Source organism: Megalobrama amblycephala, linkage group LG10 (assembly GCF_018812025.1).
Source record: "Megalobrama amblycephala isolate DHTTF-2021 linkage group LG10, ASM1881202v1, whole genome shotgun sequence".
In the NCBI taxonomy this organism is placed as follows: domain Eukaryota; kingdom Metazoa; phylum Chordata; class Actinopteri; order Cypriniformes; family Xenocyprididae; genus Megalobrama; species Megalobrama amblycephala.
Genome location: NC_063053.1, coordinates 28,895,020 through 28,909,910, shown reverse-complemented (window position 1 = coordinate 28,909,910; position 14,891 = coordinate 28,895,020). Strand labels below are relative to the sequence as shown.

Genomic DNA, 14,891 nt, shown 5'->3' with positions numbered 1-14,891 from the left:
CAACAATGCAGATGACCTGAAGGCCGCTATCAAAGCAACCTGGGCTTCCACGCAATTCACGCAAAAGGAGGCCCAACCAAGTATTGAGTGCATAGAAATGAACATACTTTTCAGAAGCCTGACATTTCTGTTTAAAATATCCTTTTTTATTGATCTTATGAAGTATTGTAATTTATTGAGATAGTGAATTGGTGGGTTTTTGTTAAATGTGAGCCAAAATCATCACAATTAAAAGAACCAAAAACTTAAAGTACTTCAGTCTGTGTGCATTGAATTTATTTAATACATGAGTTCCACAATTTGAATTACTGAAATAAATGAACTTTTCCACAACATTCTAATTTATTGAGATGCACCTGTATTCAACTTGAAGCGCCACTGCATAAGCTGGACATACTATATCTGCCATGTTGCCCTTATCGACCTACCATCGTCAGTTGCGTCGTGTCATATGCACACTTTAAGACTCTCACTGGAAGAAGTAGGTCTTCCGAGTAGGGGAGACCGGGGGCAATTGTAAAAAGTTTTGAAACATTAGAAGTCAAATGTTACATCTGCCCCCACATGCGGGGGCGACTGTAACAACACACGTAATACCGTCATATAAATACCAGTGACCACAATAAACTCCAGAGAATATGGATATAGTTAAAACTATTTAATATCCACTATATCCATATTACCCAGAGCAATTAATTAACTCCGCTTGCTGTTTTCATTGGTCTAAACCTAGGCATGCTGTGAACAGAGAGTGTACAGGGCCTACTCAGTAAAATGGATTCCTAGATCGAGAGGCAAAAACACTTTTCTTAAATTATTGGAAAAAATAATCTATTTTGATGTCCTTTCTAAGCTGGACACTATTTTGATGGTGTCTGAGGCAATTGTAACATAGTGTTACAATTGCCCCCGAATTGCATTTGGTTTCACGGGGTACCACCCAGTGAAACCAAATGCAATTCTATTTTGTAACTTTACATTAACAATGTATTGTAATAAATGTTCTGTTTATCAAAACCAAGTCAATCTCATCAAGTTAGTGTTTTAAGAATTTCTACATTCATTCCAAAATAATAACTAAAGGCAATAATAATTTAAACAATACATTTTATTTGTGTTGGATCATCAGTAAACTTTGTAAACCGTCTGTCACAGACACGAAGATGTATATGTAATTTCACCAAGCTGATTTCACTAAAAAAAACCCCACAGTCATCATGTTTTCAGTCCATTTCAAGTTTGATTTTGACATGACATGAAGCGGTGATATCTAACTGGGTGATCTGTTTACTTACTTTTCAGTTAGTCTTCCCATTGACGGCATCATTTGTTCAGTTAAACTGACGCGCGGAACACGCACGTCAACAAGAGGCGGGATTTATCGCACAAACCAATCATATCCAGTCATAACCAATTACATCCAATCATAGCGCGATGGAGACATTGTCTCCTCTCACGTGACTTCCCCCCACAAAACCCTCCACACGCCGGGGGTCTGATGGTTTTCTATGGTTTTCTATGAGAGCAAAGGGAGGCATGACTCCTGATGTAACTTTACCTGCGGGTGTTGCTGTTGGGCAGTGTTTCTTTTTAATGTTCTTTTTAATGTCATCATTTGTAATATTTGTGTTGTTTTATATGTAATATGGATTATTTTCTCATCTTATTTTTTTTTAAGGAGGCACTGCCTCCCTTGCCTCCTAGGAGGAAACGCCCCTGAGCCATAATGTCTTAAAGATTTGTTCACAAATCTCGAATGAATCAGTACGAGCAGCCAACCGGTCACCGATCCGGTCACTGATCCGAGAACTGCCTCTTTCAAACAAGTCAACCGTGCTGATTGTAAGGACATTTGACTGGTGTGGCGAAAGTACTACAGATATTACAAATAAAACGTAGGCCTACAGAAAATTGTATGACTTGATTACAAAAAGTTAAAATATTTGGGGGTTTTTTTCAGCCAAGAGAAAAGAGGAGTAAATTAATTATTGTGTTGTTGAACGTGAATTTAATATCTACAATAAAATTTACAAAAATAACCCTCTACAGCACAAAGTTGCCCTCAGGCAACGGAAGGTTTTCTTAAGCCCTATGTTTAGTAAATTTATCTTCAAATGATTACAACCAATTAGAAACGTTGAGAAAGCACCAAAGAACAGTCCATTAAGGTAAACACTATTTAAAGGTGGGACGTCCTGTTCTGACACATGGTCACAGGAGCACATGGTGTGAGAAGAAGGCAAGATTATTTGCTTTAGTATTCTTATTTAAAATTACATGAGCTGTACAAAAAAATATGTGTGTGTGTATGAAGGTATAGAGAAGCCTTTTGTCAAGTTTTATGAAGTTTTTATTTTTTATTTTGCATGTTCAGAAATTCAGTTTTTCTTTTCGTTGCCTCAGGGCAACGTTGTGCGATAAGGGATACTTTTCGAGGAGGTTTTGAGCAATACCTCACATTGGCAACAATATGTTATAAGAAGGGAAGATGCAAGGTTTCTGGGTGTGCAGGAACACCCAAAGTGATGTGCAAAAAATGTAACATACACCACAATTTCACAGCAGAGAAGAACTGCTTTTTGGAGTTTCGTATGGAATGAAATCATATTACATGAAGTACATTATATGGCATAGCACACTACATGATACATACCTATGCATGTATCAAATTCAGTATATCAATGTCTTTCAAGTGTTTTTCCCTTTTTATTTAATGGTTTCTTGACATTTTTTTTTTTTTTAAGTGATTTTGATGATAATTTTCTCTATGATTCTGTACCATTGTTGCACAACGTTGCTCTGAGGCAATGAAAAAATATTTTGGAGTGGGGCGAGGGTGGGGGATCAATCATTTTTTTTATCAATACAATGTTCAACATGTGTGCAGTAGAGGGATAATCTAATCGGGAAAAAAACAGTAACATCAATAGGCCTGCGTGAAGTTTTAGAGCATCTCTACACATCTATATGATGCAATATGGCGAACTGTTTGCAAGAACCGACTCTCGAAGATGAGTCAGGCGTCCCGTCACTGCAGTGCACTTTGAAAGTGTTCCGGTGGTGTCCGTCAGGGGGCAGTGACGGGTGCGCTCGTGTCCCGGCAGCATTAGAAGAAGCAGGCGGAGTTCCGCACGCTTTAGAAGGATTTTAGCTGTTTCGGGAATAAAAAGTAGAACTTTTCCGACATCATGAACGGATCCGCACACAGCGCGTCGAGCGTTACAGATATTACACTGAAAAGAGGCCCGGCCGGTAAGTTTGGCTCTCTCCTCGACTTCTCCTGTTGGAGCTGTTGAAACAAAGTTCAGCCCGGTTCGGTGCAGCTGGTTCGGCCCGCTTCAGCATTAAGTGCTGACATAACAGGCGCCGTGAGCCCGAACAGATAATCCGGACCCGAATGGGTTCTGCAGATGAGTAGATCGGGGTTATTTAGAGACGTTTGTGTTGTTATGAAAGTGAAAGTTCAGTCCAGATCAGAACCAGCACAATACACCTTCAGCGTTATGGAGCGACATATACTGACACATTTCCGGCGGATTCAAGCACACTATGTTTGGCTGATATTCTTTCAGGAGTAGTGGATCTGGTTCCGGTCCATTATTTCAGGTTCTGAGAGCCGACAGTCTCAGCTGCCTGTTGACTTTGATTAAACTGTTATATAATGCGTTGGTGTGTGTGACCTCTGCGAGGTCAAGGACTGAACTGCTCAGATAACTCTGGACTTTGACTTGTGATTAAATAGTATGACTTTAAAACAATAATAGAGACATCATATATCATCAACACTATAGGGTAAATCAGTATGTTTTACTGATATCAGGCCAACCCCTTAAAACAATCCAACTGACTCTATTGGAAAGAAAAAGTCCTGTTTCTTAATCCCCAGTAAATTAAATGAGATTTTGACCTCTGTACTGGATCTGACATAATTATATTTAACACATGATTGTACAATAAAACAATACCAGGAGCAAAACTGTCCTCCAGTGTGCAGTGATGCATGACTATAATAAATATTGATGATCTTTTTTTGAAGTTCCAGACTCTCTTGCCAAACATATGCAGATTTATTTTAGATTACAACTTAAATTTAAAATAAATTACATGTACATGCAATGTTTCATCAAAATATCATATCGATCTCAGAGAGAAGTCGTGATATTTGCAGAACTTTTCCAATTATTTAGCGATACCCACATTTAAAAATTCAATCAACTGATTTATAGGAACAAATCCCTGCTCTACATTTTATTTTTATTTATTTATTGATAAGCTGGTTTCACTCAGATGTACGTCACAATATGGAGGAAAAGATCTGTTGCTTCCTACATGTCATTGTGACTTTAAATTAGAGTTGTATCATCCTCATACTAAAATACATAAAAGAGCAAAGAAGAGGAACATGTTTCCTAGACTACAACTTTTTTATGCACATAGAGCCTTACGTAGTGTTTGTTTGTCTACAATCATTAATTTTAAGTGTTTTGATTAACATTTCTTACATTAGTATAGCTATAAAATGTTTCTGGCAGCAAGGACTGCATTTCACAGTGATATTTCCCATGTGTCTCGTTGAAAGATTTTTCTGTGTGTGAACATTAAGAATGAGACCAGTCTTAAAGGATTAGTTCACTTTCTAATTAAAATTTCCTGATAATTTAATCACCCCCATGTCATCCAAGATGTTCATGTCTTTCTTTCTTCAGTTGAAAACAAATTAAGGTTTTTGATGAAAATATTCCAGGATTTTTCTCCATAGAGTGGACTTCAATGGAGCCCAAACGGTTGAAGGTCAAAATTACAGTTTACAGCAATCCCAGATGAGAAATAAGGGTCTTATCTAGAGAAACCATCGCTCATTTTCTTTAAAAAAATAAAATTATATACGTTTTAACCATAAATGCTCATCTTGAACTAGCTCTCTTCTTCTCTCTAGGAATTCAGGCAGTGTAGACACTGCTAAGTGTATTACTGCCCTCCACAGGACAAAGTTTGAACTAAATTGTCATATACAATATGCTAGTGCAAGTATATAACAATTAGTTCAAACTTTGACCTGTGGAGTCCACTATATGGAGAATAATCCTGGAATGTTTTCATCAAAAACCTTAATTTCTTTTCGACTGAAGAAAGAAAGACATGAACATCTTGGATGACATGGGGTTATGTAAATTATCAGGAAATTTTAATTTGAAAGTGAACTAATCCTTTAAGAAGTGATGTCTGGCTGGGATCATGTCTGTTTGTTCACCATCTCCATTTCTTCAGAAATCACATTAAGGTCTTCTGAACATAGTTTCAATCATGTAAGTAGTCCAGCCTGGAGCTGTGTGTAATGTCCTCTCTGTCTCTGTCAGGTCTGGGGTTTAATATAGTGGGTGGAGTGGACCAGCAGTATATAATGAATGACAGCGGAATCTATGTGGCAAAAATAAAAGAAAACGGAGCGGCTGCGCTGGACGGACGTCTGCAGGAGGGAGACAAAATTATTGCGGTAAAACCACTGTAATTTACTGTATAAACTCAACAAATTATACTTTACTAATACTTAATTCTTGAATATCTGACTTGAATCAATACTGCCGCTTCACTGTACAACAGTGCAACTATACATGAGTGATTTAGTGTAACACACAGAGCTCACTGTTCCTGTGGATGACTCTATTCAGCTGCAGTGCAGATCCTCAGAATAGTGATGCTACTTCAGCATTACAGTTTTTATGTGGATGTGTTACCAGAACAGAAGTGGATACATTTTATAATAAAAACATTATTTGTTAAACATATAATATATTAATATTTGGGATCAGTAAGATTATTTAAAAATTTACTTATGCCCACCAAGGCTGCATTCATTTGTTAAAAGAAAACTGTTATATTGTGAAATATTGTTACAATATAAAATATGTTTTACATTATTTTTAATATATTTTTTTGTGTCATTTATTCCTGTGATCAAAGCTAAATTTGCAGCATAATTTCTCCAGTCTTCAGTGTCACACGATTCTTCAGAAATCATTCTAATATGCTGATTTGCTGCTCAAGAAACATTTATAAAACAGTTATTCATTTTTATTTTTATTTTTTTCAGGATTATTTGATGAATAGAAAGTTCAAAAGAACAGTATTTATCTGAAATGGAAAGCTTTTGTAACATTATACATGTCTTTACTGTCAATTTTAATCAGTTTAATGCATCCTTGCTGAATAAAAGTATTAATTTCTTTCCCCAAACTTTTGAACAGTAGTTTTCATTAGTGTATAATGTTACAAAAGCTTTCTGTTTCAGATAAATGCTGTTCTTTTGAACTTTCTAGTCATCAAAAATTCCTGGAAAAAAAAAACTACAAAAAAAAAATCAGCATATTATAATGATTTCTGAAGGATCATGTGACACTGAAGACTGGAGTAATGATGCTGAAAATTCAGCTTTGCCTTTTTACATTGTATTTTAACCCTCATATGGTCTTTGGGGTCTGTTTGGACCCTATTTGATTTTTCCAAAACCCAAAAAATGGTTCCCTTCATCTCAGTGGCATGAGATTTTGTGACTTTTGTTATATTACCTCTAAACATCTAAACATACACACACACAAAGTCACACTCAGGGTCTTTGGGGTCTGAATGGACCCCACATTGAAAATGAATGGGAAAGGTAACATTTTTTTTTTTATTTTTCAATAAATCTGTAGACTGGGTAAACCCAGCCTGATCTTCTGGCGATTTGATTTCGCCCTGCAACTCAGTCTGGAAACCCATACATTCATTTCTACTGCTCCTGTTACACTTTTGCGGGAACCAATCACAGACTGGCTTATCCACCTTGCTCGCTATTGGCGGGTAAAACACGATGACGATAGAGAAGCGTCGGGAAGCACGACTGTCAATCCAATTCCTTTTAACCTCTCGACGATGCTGAATGACTTCTTTAGTTTAGCAAACAAATCGCTCGAGTGGGTGTAAATACCGATCACTTTCATTTTTTTTTTTGCACAACCTGCAAAAATCGCTCGATGCCATTGCTGCTTCTGCAAACCGCTGATCAATGCTACAAAACAATACAAATTAAACCTGTCTGGAGTTTTTGCGTCGCTCTGCAAAGTACGTCACCCGGATCGTTGATCTGATTGGTTGAAGGACTATCCAATTGCATGAGTAATGCTCGTTGATCACGCCTCTTGTGCAGTGGAAAATACATACAGTCTCCCCAGACCAATGTTCAATTTTAAATTGAGCTTGGTCTGGTGATAGCCAGACAAATAAATCTGGTATAAATCTGAATTTTCACACAGAAATGAATGCATGGTAGTGGAGCACAAAAGCAATTTGGAACAAACGTGCTCGCTCACACGCACACACACACACACACGTGTGACTACAACAGACAGCATTTGTATAGAATTTGGCAAACAAAATCAGCCACAAATGAAGAAAAAATGCATATATGAAGGGGTGAGACCTAACACGCACACAAATGCATGCACACACATGCACGCATGCACACAAACAAACTCATTTGCATGCACGCACACTCACCCACACAACTCCTGTTCATTTCTGTTTATTGCTGTTGGTTTTATTTACATATTTTTGAAATAACTTCTTATTCTAAAGTTTTGGTTTATTGAAGTAAATAATTTGTGAATACAATCTGCCTCTTAATTTTTTTTAGTGGCATTTCAGTTATATTTTTGCAAATGTATGTGGCATTATTGCAAAACACTATTTCCTACAGGTTTACTTCTAACCAGCAGATGGCAGATATATATATATATATATATATATATATATATATATATATATATTATATATATATATATATATATATATATATATATATATATATATATATATATATATCATATATATATATATATATATCATCATATATATATATATATATATATATATATTTTTTATATATATATATATATATATATATATATATATATCATCATATATATATATATATATATTCATCATATATATATATATATATATTCATCATATATATATATATATATTCATCATATATATATATATATATATATATATATATATTCATCATATATATATATATATATATATATATATATATATATATATATATATATATATATATATATTCATATATATATATATATATATATATATATATATATATATATATATATCATATATATATATATATATATATATATATATATATATTCATCATATATATATATATATATATATATATATATATATATATATATATATATATCATCATATATATATATATATATATATATATATATATATATATATATATATATATATATATATATATGAATATATATATATATAATATATATATATATATATATATATATATATATATATATAATTCATATATATATATATATATATATATATATATATATTCATATATTATATATATATATATCATATATATATATATATATATATATATATATATATATATATATATATATATATATATATATCATATATATATATATATATATATATATATATATATATATATATATATATATATATATATATTATATATATTGTCATTATATATATATATATATATATATATATATATATATATATATATATATATATATATATATATATTTTTTTTTTTTTTTTTTTTTTTTTCATCATATATATATATAAAATTCTGCCATCTGCTGGTATGATGATAATCATAATGATGAATGAAGACCCGGAGTCAGAGTTTAAAAAAAATAAATTGAAGAGAATTTTACTGAGGAATAATTTGGAGTTTCATCAGCAGAAGCCAGCTTCAAGTCTCACACAGAGTTCGTAGGCCGCTCTGCCTACATTCACATTTCCACAACAATTATAACAGAGTCAACTAACTACGTCATTACTTCAGGTTGAATGATTCTGATTGGCTAAGAAAAATAAACAAATTTGGTAATCTTCCACACATGGACAGATAGTCAGAAGCATATCTCCATTCGTCAGGATGCTGACGAGGGGACTCTAGACTTAGGTACTGGATGTCCTTTTGGGGTCATGACATGGAGTCTGTCTGTTCTCCAGCAGAGTGCCAGTTGTCCACCCGTACAAAGGTCCTGCACAGAACACTTAGCGCACATACACAGATACACATGATTCACAGCTTCTTCAAGGTTGAAGTTGCTCTGAGCAGGAAACTTTCCCAAAACATACTGATAACATGTTCTTTTCTCTAAGTGGGAGGTACAGACAATATTCAAAATGTATTTTCTAGTGTTTGAAAAGGAAAATAAATGCTTAAACATATGTTGAAGAAGTCATTCAAATAATTTAACAGAAAGGCAGCTGTTGATTGATAACTTAAAAGATATATATTGAAGCGGCAGTGGTTTCCAGAATCCACCCCCCTTCAATCTATATATATATATTAATATGACCACTTTAGATGAATGATGTGTACATGATTGTTTTGTGTAGATAAATGGCCAAAAGTTGGAGAATCTGTCTCATGGTGCAGCAGTGGAGCTCTTTCGGTCTGCAGGAGAGGATGTGCATCTCCGCATACAGCAGCGAGTAAGTACTGCTGGCCATCGCGAATGTGATGCAGGTAACATCTCTGGGAAGCTTCACTCACATGCGTTTGTGTATGTCGACAGCCTATTCTGCAGAACGGCCCCACAAGCTCTCGTGCCGATGGAGAATCTTCATCTGCTTTCGGTACATGGACAATGTGTGCTGTAGTCGCCCTGGCAGTAGTAACAGCAGGTTTCATCGCTTACAAACGCCTTCACCTGAACCCTCGGGGGGCCCGGGGCCCGTTTTAACCCATCACATTTTATAGACTAAAGCTTTTTTTTTTCTTTTTTTTTGAACTCCCCCAGACACAACCTGGGTGTGAAAATGGAAACCCAGTTAATGGAAGCAGAATGTGCAAATTTTCTTTAATTGTTTATTCCATGATATTATGACACATGTAGCTGTAAAATTTTCACAATTCATTTGGTGATAATCATTGGAGTTTAACCAAGAATACCCAGCATGCCTGATGACATTGCATGGTGGAATAAGGGAACAGTGATGATGAGCACAGTGTTTGGATCAACAGCAGCAGAAATCTCCGTTATCCGAACTAGACAGAGGGCCGCAGGCAGGAGACAGACGTGGAGCTGTGTTTCTGGGCAGAAGACAGAACCACAGGAATGATTTTTCTCATCTTGTACCTCCAGAGCGCTGGAATGAGCCCGAGGTTGTACCATCCATTAGATTATTTGAGGTCTTCTCAGGTACCTGCTTGTGCAAGAGTATGTTTGAAAGCTGCATGATATGGGTTGAGTTTTTTTTTTTTTTTATTAATACTTTAATTTCTCCTCCATGTTTGAACATGCAGGATGCATTTCTGTGGCTGCAGTAGTGCTGGGAGAAGTGAAGACGTTCAGTTTGTTTATTTGCCATCAGCGCTTGGCCTTGTATTTGCTCTTCCTCCCTCAGGGGAAAAAAAAACTAAAGGTGGCACTTGTTAGAATTCACAATCAGAATGAAAATAATGTATGTTGATGTTATATATGGCTTGTGTCTGGAATCGTCTTGTCTTGTCTTGTCTTGTACACTAATTTTTTTCTTCACCTCTCTCAACTCGTGCCTTGCCATGTTGAGCTGCTGGTCTCAGTGCTGCTCCCTGTCTGCAATTATAGGGGCGGCAGCTTGTGCTGTTTCTGACTGTAATATATATTCTATAACTGACAAATGTGTTTGTGTTATCATGGCGGTTCTTCTGCAGTTGTGTGTGGATGAATCCACATGTAAAGTCTTCACGTATGAAATGCTCATTCACGTTTCACAATTTAAATAATGTTGAATTCACATGCATCATGCATTGAATAAATCATTTGTTTGAAAAAACTATTTTGTGTGCTTCTCAGTATTTGTAATGTATATGTTAAAAAAAAATTACATTTTAAATTGTATAAATTAGAATTAATGTATTATGAATAGAGATGCACTGATGCTGATAGCTGATTATTCAGTGATATCTGTCGATACAGATAGTTTGGGGGTTCTACTTTTTATAACTTCTTTTAAGTTACTGATAATTTCATTATAATTAAAAATTAATCACTATATTTTTAATTATTATATTTTGAAAGAAATGCGAATAAAAAATGTACAAACCCGATTCCAAAAAAGTTGGGACACTGTACAAACTGTGAATAAAAAAGGAATGCAATAATTTACAAATCTCATAAACTTATATTTTATTCACAATAGAATATAGATAACATATCAAATGTTGAAAGTGAGACATTTTGAAATGTCATGCCAAATATTGGCTCATTTTGGATTTCATGAGAGCTACACATTCTAAAAAAGTTGGGACAGTAGCAATAAGAGGCCAGAAAAGTTAAATGTACATATAAGGAATAGCTGGAGGACCAATTTGCAACTTATTAGATCAATTGGCAACATGATTGGGTATAAAAAGAGCCTCTCAGAGTGGCAGTGTCTCTCAGAAGTCAAGATGGGCAAAGGATCACCAATTCCCCCAATGCTGCGGTGAAAAACAGTGGAGCAATATCAGAAAGGAGTTTCTCAGAGAAAATCTGCAAAGAGTTTGAAGTTATCATCATCTACAGTGCATAATATCATCCAAAGATTCAGAGAATCTGGAACAATCTCTGTGCGTAAGGGTCAAGGCCAGAAAACCATACTGGATGCCCATGATCTTCGGGCCCTTAGACGGCACTGCATCACATACAAGAATGCTACTGTAATGGAAATCACAACATGGGCTCAGGAATACTTCCAGAAAACATTGTCGGTGAACACAATCCATCGTGCCATTCGCGTTGCCGGCTAAAACTCTGTAGGTCAAAAAAGAAGCCATATCTAAACATGATCCAGTAGCGCAGGCGTTTTCTCTGGGCCAAGGCTCATTTAAAATGGACTGTGGCAAAGTGGAAAACTGTTCTGTGTCAGACGAATCAAAATTTGAAGTTCTTTTTGGAAAACTGGGACGCCATGTCATCCATTATGTAAGGTCTTTATACACCAGTCAAAACACGGTTATGTATATTATATTGCATTTCCGTTGAGGCAAAGTCACGTAATTTTTTTTTTTTTTTTTTTTTTTTTTGCGCATCGAGGAATTTATTCAGTAGTGTTTCCATCGTAGTTCAGCAGGAGTCCTGGGGTGCGTTTCCCAAAAGCATCGTTGGTGAACCATGGTCGTAAGTCCGATTAAACTCTATTGGTAACGACGGAACTTGCGACCATAGTTCGCTTTGGGAAACGCACCCCTGCCCAGAAGCAGCTCCATAAGTGTCTCCACTGCCCCCTTCAGGATTCCAGAAGAATTCTGACTTCTTAAAGGGATAGTTCATCCAAAAATGAAAATTTGATGTTTATCTGCATACCCCCAGCAAGATGTAGGTGACTTTGTTTCTTCAGTAGAACACAAATGATGATTTTTAACTCCAACCCTTGCAGTCTGTCAGCCGTATAATGCAAGTCAATGGTAACACAGTCTATAAGAGTAAAAAAAAAACATGCACAGAAAAATCCGAAGCGCGAGAGATCATTGCCGTCATCAGAACACGTTTTCAGACCTCACATACCAGACGCTCAAAGCAGTTGGACACAGTTTTAGAGGTAAAAAATTATATAAATACTGTTCAGTTTCTCGCACAGACCGATCGTTTTGTGTCTTAGGACATCAATGTGTCGTCACGAGCCGCAGGGTTTAATTTGCATTTGTCTGTGCGAGTTTTTTTTACTCTTATAAACGAAGTTCCCATTGACATGCATTATACGGCTGACAGATGGCAATGGTTTGAGTTAAAAATCATCATTTGTGTTCTACTGAAGAAACAAAGTCACCTACATCTTGAATGCCCTGGGGATAAGCAGATAAACATCAAATTTCCATTTTTGGGTGAACTATCCCTTTAAGATGAAATTTTTTATTATATATAGTTTTATAATGTATAATAATAATATATATATATATATATATATATATATATATATATATATATATATATATATATATATATATAATTCTTATCAAATATAGCTTTTTTGAATTTGAATTACATATAAATGCATAAATATAAGATTTTTTTTTACCGTGTGTGTAAATATATTGCTGTCAAAATAGTTTAACCCTTCTCCTAGTGTCATATAATCATGACTCTTGACCAGATTCAAAATATTTTGTACTGTGAAAATCAGTTGGTTCAATTGCATTCGTGAGGGAAGGATGGAATGCAGAGAACTGCTCTGCATCTGGGTCCCATTGAGATGACTGACTCAGGATAACATGCTGTCTGCGTGAGTGGATGGACTGCTGCTGTCTCTCTGTCTAAATGGGTAGACTGCTGTCTGAGAACAGAAGCATGTTTGTGTTGGTGTGTGTATTAGTCCTCCTCATCAGAAATCAATACACTTAAAGGCAGCAGGGATTGGATGCACTTAAAGTAGGAGAGAGAAAATGCAGTACTTTCTCTGGAGTCTTATTACATTATGGCTGAAGCAGAAAGGGTGGTGGCATCATGGTTACTTATAGATTTGGCTTATTTACATTTACTTCTAATGAATTTAGAATATTGAATAAATCAGCACCTGCTAAATAACAACTCTGTAATGCTGTTTTATTAGTTAATTGACAGCTGCATGGCTAAAACATTTCTAACACATTCCTTCATGTGGTTACTGTACTCTACTAGACAAGACTTGCTATAACAATTTGTGAGAAATGGGACATGGATTCAAAAGCACACAATACAATCTATTAATGCAATTTTGCTCAAACACCATCAATCAAATACTAAACCTATGAGGACCGACAGCCTCACCATGTTATGGGTTGCACAGAGTAAGCATTAAATCTCACTCCCTCTCCCTCTCTCTGTCACAAATAAACCCTCTGAGAGCGATGAGCACCAGCTTAGATCAGCTTTTGTGATAATGCACTGTCAAAAAATGGTTAAATTCACTGTAAACAATGGAAAGCCACACGATGACCTAAAGTGCATCAAAATTGGCCTCTGCAGAAAGTGTGACCAATCATAACATCATAAGATAAAAACAATGAAGCAACACCAAAAAAACAACAATATATATAGCAGTCCAGTGTGCATAACTGCAAACAAAAATAACCTTTTAAATAAGCTCTAAACAAATGTGATGGCTTGCAGTAATTCTGGGAATGTGTCAAACTATACCTTCTTATTTATTATACCAAAAATATTTTTAACAATATTTTACTGTAATCTATATGCATTGCCATGATACATAGGCTGTTTGTTTTTTTGTTTGTTTTTTTTAGTAGTATATATATATATATATATATATATATATATATATATATATATATATATTTTTTTTTTTTTTTTTTTTTTTTACCTACTTTATATGTTACAGTTAACCAATGAACAGGCAGCATTCATTTTCCTTTAAAATTACTAACATTCTTACAGTGTAGTTTATGTCAGTTAACTCATTCTTCAGATGCCATTTTAACATAACACTGTTATAACGCATCGCCCCCGCCCCGATAAAACGCTCTGCACGGATGGAGGGGGATGATGAACGCGCTGCTGCGTACTGATCGTGATGATGATGATGATGTAATAAGCGCACGCTCCGCTGATTCTAGTGCACACTAGGTTCCTCGCGCTCGCGACCCGGGTAGAGTGATGTCATTATCGATACAGTGAACCGTGTTTAGGAATTTTCACCCCTCGTTCGTGCTGCTCAGCGCGGCCTCGATGAGGACAAACCCCGGTACTGCGGCGCTGATGGCTGTTGGGGTCGGGACTGCACCAAGCTCCCTTCGACATCACATCTGCTACCCCTGCGCTCAGACAAGCGGCAAAACCCGTGCAATCGAAACA

General features: G+C 35.4%; 1 protein-coding gene across 1 annotated transcript; it reads left to right on the top strand.

The window, feature by feature from the left end:
* The first annotated feature begins 3,048 nt into the window (after positions 1-3,048).
* LOC125277295 (synaptojanin 2 binding protein) lies at positions 3,049-10,833 on the top strand. The gene is made up of 4 exons (XM_048205659.1): positions 3,049-3,252; positions 5,358-5,494; positions 9,478-9,573; positions 9,657-10,833. Exons 1-4 carry the CDS (start codon positions 3,189-3,191, stop codon positions 9,822-9,824), a joined length of 465 nt encoding a protein of 154 aa, XP_048061616.1. The 5' UTR covers positions 3,049-3,188; the 3' UTR covers positions 9,825-10,833.
* Positions 10,834-14,891: the final 4,058 nt, after the last annotated feature.

Coding starts and splice junctions, on each gene's coding strand:
- LOC125277295 (XM_048205659.1), top strand. CDS start 3,189: ATGAACGGATCCGCACACAGCGCGTCGAGCGTTACAGATATTACACTG. Junction 3,253..5,357: donor ACTGAAAAGAGGCCCGGCCG/GTAAGTTTGGCT, acceptor TGTCTCTGTCAG/GTCTGGGGTTTAATATAGTG. Junction 9,574..9,656: donor ATCTCCGCATACAGCAGCGA/GTAAGTACTGCT, acceptor GTATGTCGACAG/CCTATTCTGCAGAACGGCCC.